At 36.3% G+C, this 9961-nt stretch overlaps 1 protein-coding gene across 1 annotated transcript; it reads right to left on the bottom strand.

The window, feature by feature from the left end:
- Positions 1–9010: 9010 nt before the first annotated feature.
- On the bottom strand, positions 9011–9961 carry LOC100478452 (olfactory receptor 52N2). Its single transcript, XM_011217419.3, has one exon. The coding sequence runs from the start codon at positions 9959–9961 to the stop codon at positions 9011–9013; it is 951 nt and encodes a 316-aa protein (XP_011215721.2).

Genomic DNA, 9961 nt, shown 5'->3' with positions numbered 1-9961 from the left:
AATGGCTGACAAGAGGAGGGCATTTTACATCCTTTATCATAAATTGCTTTCTACGTAGGAGAAAAGTGGGGTTAGAAACCAGACGAGAGAGTGGTTTGGATAATAGCCACAAATGCCGTGAACTTTGTCATGATAAGACAGTGTTTTTCCTCCTACTCTAGCAAGGGAGTCTTTGAAATAGGGTATCTAGGAATTGATTAAACAGTACTACTCAATGTGTCATTGGATAATTTGTCTAATAACTACCCTCACTTTCTAAACCTCTCCCCAGCACACCTCTTCTATTCCACCACATTCCAGTAAAAAGTTGTGAACTGGGCCATAATTACCTCTTCCTCCCAATAAGCCACTTTTGTTCTCTCCTCTCGGATTCTTCCCAAGTCTTGTCACTAAAATCATGTATGTATAGTTAGAGGATCACCCTAATCTGACTAGTCCTTATCAGCAGGACTTTTGTCCTACCTTGAAGTTTATGCAGAAAGCTACTAATCCATGTAAAATTTGTCAGTAATGTTCCATATAACTTGCTTAAGATGATATATTGTAGATGCTTAATAAAATATATGTGAATAAATGAATGTTTGAATTAGTAAGAACTTAGTATCTGACATCAATATCACGCTTTTTGCACTATGAAATTTTAAAGGAATATCTTGAGAAGAAAAAAAAAGTATTTATACTTCTAAATTATTAGCAAGTTTTATGGAATTTCAGTAAAAAAATTATTAAAGGGGTGAATCCAATCAGATATAGCATCCTTTCTATTTGGCTTCTCTGCTTTTCCACATTTTTTATTAGTTTCCTATCCATTTTCAATATAACATTTGCATTTAAGAAGCCCTTCAAGTTCTAAGATTACCAATTGCCTGTAATGCTTTATTTTAAGTAATATTTCTTTGGTTATAACTGGACAGGTTATTAGTTCAGAAGATAACACCATATTTTTGGATTGCAATTTCCTGTAAAGGTAGTAGAAAGAACTGAAAAATGGTTGAAGGAATTTACAGATTCAGGGATGTTTGAGAAAGGTTGAAGTCACCAAACAGTTAAAATATTTTTTTCATTTGAGGAAAATAAAATGGTCCTTAAGCTCTGGATGGGCACCTTTCCATGCAGCAATGTCAATAGCAAACATTCCCACCACCCAGCAGAACTATATAGATACTTGCAGTGTGACGACATGTACATGGTTGTGAAGACACCAGACATAGATTCCTGTCACCTGATAATCTGGAAATCACTCTTTGTCCCCCCCTCTTGCCAGGGTACCTAGAAGTCACCACGGAAAGAAGATACAAAAGAATACAAGTTACACAGGCTCACAGTCTCTGGTTCTTAAGGTGATTGCCTCTCATGTAAATTAATGTCGCATGAGAGAGTTCTCCCAGACCTCTCCAGGAATGCCCCCACAAGGAGGAATCATCATTTCATAGTCCTAGACCAGAGAAATGTAAAGATTATAGTCTCCGGTGTCCACCATCTTTTATGTGAACGCCACAGTGAAATGAATGGGTGACTGGAAAGTGAGACTAAGTCCACCCAGCAAGAAAGAGACCCATTACCTCAGCAGAAGTGAATGGGAAAGAGAAGTACATTGCACGTTGCCTCTTGCTAATATTGCCTTTTAAAAGACCATCTGCATATTCTAGGCCATTGTATTCTTAGCCATCACTATTCTTACTTTTCCTAAAATAGCTGTTTTTGGAAAATTGCCCAAACTCACCTCAGTGTTAGGCACAATTCTATTCATGGCGGAGAATACTTAGGAGTTCTTCAAAAGCTGGGATGATACCTTCTTACGTAGGATTTTTAGTTTCCCTGGAGAATTTCCAGCGGGATGTCCCAGGCGGATTGAGTCTCCAGACTTAGATGTCTCAGAGGTATTTTCATGGAAAGAGAATAAACTTTCCACCTGGTGGTAACAGATCTATATTTAGAAGCTCTTGAGTAGGAAAAGAAACAACAAAAACAAAACATATTAAAGTTAATGCCTTTTCCCAAGTGGGAAATGTGACAACCAAGCCTGGTGGAGATGAACATCGTGTAAAATTTTTTTTTTCTCTCATTGCAAAAGAAACACATCCTTAATGTGGAAAATCTGAAAACTGCAGAAAAGTATAAAAAAGTTGGAAAATCACTTGTAAATCCAATACAGAGGAATAACCATTCTCAAAAAATTTTCTGTACTTCGTTTATTCATTTTATAAAATTATTATGTGTAATATTGTTTTTGTATAAATTTCAGAGTATATGGGGTTTTGAATACTGTTTTTCTTCTCTACCTAGAATTATTTTGTGAAAATTTTCTTTTGTCATTCTGTATACCTTGAAATCAAAATTTTCAATAGTTAAACTTCTTTCACCCAATAGCTATACCAAATTTAATTAAGCATTTCATTACTTTTGAATATTTAGATTACTTCCTCATTTTTTCTATTAAAAATAATTCTTCTATGGATATCATAATCCATTCTGCATTACTGATTTTTCCTCTTCTAAGATAATAAGAAATAGGGGGTTCCTAAGTGGCTCAGTTGGTTAAGTGTCTGACTTCAGCTCAGGTCATGATCTTGGGATTCTGGGATTGAGCCCCACATCAGGCTCACTGCTTGGTGGGGAGTCTGCTTCTCCCTCTGCTCCTCCCCCTACTCATTTTTTTCTCTCTCTCTCTCTCACTCTCTCAAATAAACAAAATCTTTAAAAAATATAATAAATAGGATTGTTTAGTTTATGGGATCAAAAGGCATGGACAATTTTAATTATATTTATAAATGTTAGAAAAAATCATCTCCATAAAATTGTGTTTTCATTTTCATACAGTACTGTGGGCTGCCCCTCTATAAGTTTTGGTTATTATATGTTCTCTTTTCCCCAGCTAGACTGGTGAGAATTAATTTCTTTGGTATTTTAGCTTCAAATTAAATTAACTTCATTTGTAGTGATTATGAACTTTTTTCCAAGTGGTTTTGGTCAGTTTTTTTCATATTTTGATTATTCATTCACCTCCTTATCCATTTTTTAAAAGATTTTATCTTATTTTATTTTGAGAGAGAGAGTCAGGGAGAGACACAGAGAGAGAGCAAGTGGCGGGGAGGGGCAGAGGGAGAGGGAAAATCCCAAGCAGACTCCATGCTGAGCATGGAGCCAGCCCTTCTAGATCTCCTGACCCTAAGATCACGACTGGAGCAGAAACCGAGAGTAGGACACTCAACAAATTGAGCCACCCAGGTACCCCATCTGCCTTATCCATTTTTACTGGAGGTATCGTTGTATTTTATTGCTTGCTGGGTACCTTCAATACTGAAATATAAATCCATTTGCTGACATAGTTTGTATACATTTTCCCAAGCATTTGGCCTTAAATTTTGTCTTATGATTGACAGAGATTGAATTGTTTTCCCTTCCCTCTCTTTTATTGAAGAAAAATCTTTCCATACTTCAGCCCTTCACTGGGAAATGACATACAGTAGAAAATAAAGTTGCACTACTCCACAAACTCACATCTCCTCTAAGCCCTAAAGTAAATGCAATTAGAGCCTACGGTCTGGTGTATATTTCCAGGAGTTTTTTTATACTAAGCATTTAATAACATTTTAATGTATTAACTGTGGTGGTGGTGTTGTTTTGTTTAGCTTTTTGCATTAGCGATAGTGCTAGAAAAGAACCATAGTTCTCCCTCTTATCTGTCGTTTTGCTTTCTTCTATTTCAGTTACTGGTCAGCTGTGATCCAGAGGCAGGTGATCCTCAGAAGGTCAGTAGTAGCCTAACAATGCATCATTGTGCATTTTATCATCTCATATCATCACAAGAAGAAGGGTGAGTACAGTACAATAAGATATTTTCAGAGAGAGACCACATTCACATAACTTTTATTACTGCATATTGTTAAAATTGTTCTACTTAATTATTATTGTTGCTAATTTCTTACTGTGCTTAATTTATAAATTAAACTTTATCATAGGTATGCATGTATAGGAAAAAAACATGGTATATATGGGGTTTGGTACTATCCATGGTTTCAGGCATCCACTGGGGATCTTGGAACATATCCCCCTGTGGATAAGAAGGAACAACTGTAAGATACTCTCAAATTCACTACTTGGAAAGACAACTTTCAATTAAATAAAAAAAAATTGGTTTTGTAAAAAAAAACAATGGAATACACATAAAATTATTTTGATAAAATTTAAATAAATGCAACTATATATGTTCCAAAATTACAAATGGGTCTCTGTATAAATCCTCTCCTTTTAGATTTGAAATTTAGGGAAATAAGAATTGGTATGAATGTTAGTTAACTATAGAGCAGGGGTTCTTAACTTGTAGACTATGGTCCCCAAACTGGTTATACTAAACTGCCTCAAGATCTTCTAGGGAACTTTAAAAAAAAAAAGATAATAGGGTGTCCTACAATCTATCACTTTTGCTCATTAATATTTACATTGAGTTTAGGAATTGACAGAGCTAAGCATTCTTAATAAAGTTATTTTTTATTTCCATTTTTTATGAATTTCATTTTTACATTTAATTATATACATCAGAATAAGATATGAGGCAAAGATTTAACTTATATCTATTGCAAATATTTTTAATATATTTCCTATATGTCTTGCTAATAGTTTATTTTGAAAAAAAAATTTCCTCAACTTTCTGCATCACAGAAAAAATTGTTATTCCAAAATGGAAAGCCTATGTCGTTCATCTGTTTAGGACTTTTGTTCTCTCTCTGTTTTTACCTTGGAGTCTAAAAATGACCCCATGAAGTCATTTGACTTTCTACACGTATGACTTTTTTTTGTATGGAACAAAACAAAAGTAATAACCAAACAACAGAAAAGTAATGCATTAGAAGTTTAAAAAATGTTTGTATGCTATAAACTCATAAAGAACTGGCCCCTGCTTTAGTCCACTTACTCTGGTTCCCAGTCCCTTGAGCGAGGTCTCTAGCTCCCTTCATACCTTCATGCAGGCCATTTTGTCTTCCTGGATCAGTTGTTACCTCCTATCCTCACTCCACCTCATTACCACCAGTTGATCCTTCAGCATCAGCTTCAACGCCAGTTTCTTCCGAAAACCTTTTCTGTTTGTAATTTGTGCTGGAGACATCTTCATTATACCTATAAAATTTAATTTGCATATTGTACTTTTGCTTTGTTTGATTTTTCCTTTATCTTATTCACATACCTTTCCATCTTATCTTAATTTCATCGTAAAACTTGGGTTTTGCAATGACCTTTTTTTTTTTTTTTTTAAATACGCTCTATGCTCAGCACAGGGCCCAAGGTGGGGCTTGAACTCTTGACCATGAGCTCAAGACCTGAGCTGAGATCAAGTGTCAGACAACTGACTGAGCCACCTAGGTGCCCCGTGCAATGGCCTATTCTTAAACAACTCCATTCCTTCCTCTCCAGTTCAGTGCTGACTGAGACACATAGGAGGCAAGGAAATTAACATCAAAATGTCAACAATTTTATTATGTACATAACTGGAGGTTTTCCTGTTCAGAGGCATGAGATTTAGAATGAAAAGTTAAGATGTTAGTCTAAATATAATCCCTATACTTGAAGTAATAATAAGAGGAGAATAATTGCACCCCTCCTCCAATCTCTCCTTTTTCTTTCCTTAAGATTATTGCTCTCTGTTCCTTCTCATCATACCATGTCTTCCTGTACAATATTCAGATTGTGTTAATCTCTCCTCCGTTTCCTTCTCTTCCTACACTTCTTTCTCCTTCTCTTCTTTCTTCTTGATTTTCCTCTTTTACGACCCCAAAATTCCAGCTTTACCTGCAACCAGAGTTCTTATCACTACAGCACTTGCAGTACTTTACCCTTGAGAATTATCCTTAGCAAAATTCCCCCCTCCACATCTGCAACTCTTCCTCAGCAGCCATCCAGCATCACTTCACCCCCTCAATACCGTGTGCGTTAGCCTACAAACTCTTCGTGCTTTATTGTTATCCAAAGTTTCGGCTGTGTTCAGGCGCCTGAAGACGGCATTGCCTGGATAAAGCAATCTTGCCTTGAATATTTAATATAAAAGTACCCAACAGATAGATAGGTGTGTATAATTGTTTAGTTTCTATGGATATTTGTTGCTCCAAATGAATCAGGGGGAAATCCCAGACCAATATCAAACCTCTTTTCGATTGACTGAAATGACTTTGACTCCCTATCTCAAATATAGAAATGTTAAATTCAAAATTCTCATGTATAATCATCCCACAAAATAATTAAGCTAATCTTGTGCAATCTTATTGTTCATTTTTCAGGCTTTTTATAAAACTGTTTTGAAAATAATTTTAAGTTATTTTGAAACACAAGCTATGTCAATGGTATTTTTCATTTCAAGGAAAAGTGCATTTGTCGTTCAAATTCTGAGAAACAGAACTCAGAGGAAGAGCGAGATGAGATTCCAGGTATACTTTGGCTTAATTTTACCAGTTCAATAAAAGAGAAACACAACTGTGAGTGGAGTCTTGTGGAGGGGTCATGTGGAATGCTCACTGTATTTTGTGTCCCCCCCACCATCTGTATGGTTTGTTTTGTCATTCCTTGTCTTCATCTCTGTATATCTGCACTTACGACCAGTCTGAAATGGTTGGTCCAATAGTTCTGGAGATTCTTCAGAACAGGATAATTTTCACTATGCTATATCACCTTGTAATTTCCTGCTACTTCCTTTCCTTTGGGAATATTAATATCTCCTTAGTTTGAAAAGGAATTTGATTTAACTAAATTGAAGTCTAAGTGTGAGTGCTTTATACCTGATACTCTGGTTCTAGAGCTCATCAAACTGTGTGAAGTTGATGTGGAAGGACTGGGCCTTTCCACCAAGTCCATGAGCTCTGCTCACGGCTTGGTCTTTAGGGCAGGAGATGGAATTTGAAATGAAGCGTCTTCCACCATTTTTTCCCCAGTCTTTTCCTCTCCTCGCCTTTAGTCTTCTTCTTTCTCTCCCCATGAATACTGAATACTTCTATCAAGTCTAACTTGTAATTAAAAAAAAGCAAACTCCCCATGAATACTGAATACTTCTATCAAGTCTAGCTTGTAATTAAAAAAAAAAAACCTCAATTATTCTAGCCTGCTGGTTCTAGTTTAGTTGTAAGTCTTAGTTTTCAGAGTCATGTTGTTGTTTCCATGAAACCCATTATTTTTAATGTTTTTTTATTACATTATGTTAGTCACCATACAGGACATCCCTGGTTTCTGATGCAAGGTTCGATGATTCATTAGAAACCCATTTTTGAGCTTGTAATGGGGAAGAAGACATAAAATTAATTGGGGGTTGTTACTCAAGTGCCTTAAATAACTGTTATTTATTACATTTTATTTCTTCAGATTTTTAAATTTATGTTCTGGTTTTGCTGTGTTGCTATTGCTGTTGTTGCCCCCCATCCCCCCACCCCACAGCATAGGCCTGTCAACATGATTGTATTTACATTTTAGTCTTAATGTTCTCAGATTCATCCAGTCTTGCTGTTTGTGTAGCTCACATTCCTCTTCTATAAGATGAGGATAATTATAGCTATCCCATAGTTTTGACTTAAAAGTTCAATGCGATACTATATATGAATCATAATAATACCTGACATTATATATATATATGTATTTAAATGGCAGTTTAGGAAAAGTAATTTTGTGATCTGTTTGCTAGTATTTTATTGCTAGTATTGCTTAAAGAAAATTCCTTAATTGAATAAAATTTACAAAATCCAAAAGCATAATTCAAGGACGTAGCAACTTTGCTGATTAGAAGTTCATAATTTACATTACATAGAGGCACTTTTATAATGTTAGTATTAAAAAAACAGATTTTTATTCTAAATGTGAAATTATATTGCAAAAATATGTGATGCGATTCATATATTTTACAATTATTTGACTATATATAATATTGAAATATATTCTTCCTATTAAAAGGTAATAAGAATATAATTTAATGTAATTAAGATTTCTACCTAACTACCTACTTGAATCCATTTCCTGATCATATTCTATTACTCCAGTTACCTCCTCTGTTATGCTCTTATTCTTTTTCACTTTTCATTCAGTCTTGCTATTTCTGAATACCACATTTATCATTCCACTTCTGTTACTTTTTTCTCTGTTACTTCCAGAAATCTAAATAAAGTACTCCTTTCCTCACTGTCCCTGGTCACTCAACTATTTCTTCCCCCGTATTAAAGTCAAGTAAAGCAGTTAAGCCCAGACATCTTGATTGGAAAATTACATAGATTTTTTTTTAAGCTTCCTTTCCTTTACTCATAAAACCTTTACTCAAATACCCGTCAACTATGTCCACTGTGTTTTTCAAAATTCTGCTTGATAGCAACTCCAACGGGTACTTCCCAGATTATGATGAACTCCAATGATCATATCTACTCTAGCTTCATTCGTACGTACATGACTACATTAATAAGAATCCAAATAATTACCTGGGCATCAAAATGTCAGAAATAAATGAGCAGACAAGGAAGATTTTTTTCCCTAAGTTATACAAGTTTCACATAAACATGGAATAAAAAGGATGACAGGACTGTGGAATTCAGCACAAACATTCTGGGGAAGTGTTTCTGGCTTCCCTACAATACCTGAGACAGTTTGCATAGGTGCCTTCCCCAATCTTCTGGAGTCTCTCAGCTATTTGACCTGCTTTGTTCTTTTCTATATACTCCCTCAGAGTGCCCTAGACCAAAGAGTATTAATCATCAAGAGTTTACTTCAAATTCTGGATCTCCTGTTCTGTGAATTCATTCTACCAGGTCTAACTAAAGTTAAACTGTGTGGAAAATACAATTGTTTCCTGTCTAATTGTTTTCTATCAAGTTAGAGGTCTCATATTAAGATTTTTTGTGATTCTCTCATAAATATTATAATAGAATATTGACAGGTATTTTCTCCTGACCTCATGGTTAAGAATTTTGCATCTATTCTTTTGCTCTATAACTTCTTTCTTTACCTTTATGCTATATGCAGAATTATATGCCATAAATTTAGCTCACACTCAAAATATCTTTCTCTCTGAAAACAATTTGATCACTCCTTCACGGATCTGTTTGGTCTTCACTCCATAGACAATTGGATTCAAGGTGGGGGGCAGCAACAGGTAGAGATTGGCTATAAAAATGTGAATGTGGTGAGGTATGGTGCGTCCCCCAAAATGGTGTGTGAAGAAGTTGAAGAAGGCTGGGACATAGGTGATGACAATAGCACAGATGTGTGACATGCAGGTGCTGGAGGCTTTGTGGCGAGCATCTGCAGATGACAGACTCACTACGGCACGGATAATCATGGTGTAAGACATGAAGATACAGAACATATCAAATCCTCCAATCAATACGGCAACTATGAGACCGTAGATGGCATTAATCTTGATGTTGCCACAGGAGAGTTTGGCCACAGACATGTGGTCACAGTAGGTGTGGTGGATGAGTTTGCCCCTGCAGTAGGGAAGACGCTTGATCAGGAAAGCGAATGGGATCATGAGCAACACACTTCGACTGAAGGTGGCAAACCCAACCTTGGTAATTACAGTGTTGGTGAGGATGGTAGAATAGCGTAGAGGGTAGCAGATGGCCACATAGCGGTCCAGGGCCATAAGCATGAGCACCCCAGACTCCATACCTGTCAGCATGTGGATGAAAAACATCTGCACGAGGCAGGCATTAAAGTCAATCTCTTTGAGACTGAACCAAAAGATACATAACATATTAGGGACAAATGAAGTGCACCCACTAACATCTGTAAGAGACAACAAAGCCAGGAAGTAGTACATGGGCCGGTGCAGGGCCTCCTCGTGGCTGATGAGGTAAATGAGCCCACAGTTCCCCAGGACAGCGATGACGTACATGAAACAGAATGGCAGGGAGATCCAGATGTGTAAGGCTTCTAGTTCAGGAATCCCATTAAGGATGAAGTGTCTTGGTGTCAGGCCGGAGCTGTTGGCTCCATGCAT

Source organism: Ailuropoda melanoleuca, chromosome 8 (assembly GCF_002007445.2).
Source record: "Ailuropoda melanoleuca isolate Jingjing chromosome 8, ASM200744v2, whole genome shotgun sequence".
NCBI classification, from domain to species: domain Eukaryota; kingdom Metazoa; phylum Chordata; class Mammalia; order Carnivora; family Ursidae; genus Ailuropoda; species Ailuropoda melanoleuca.
This window is presented reverse-complemented; position numbering and strand designations above follow the sequence as displayed.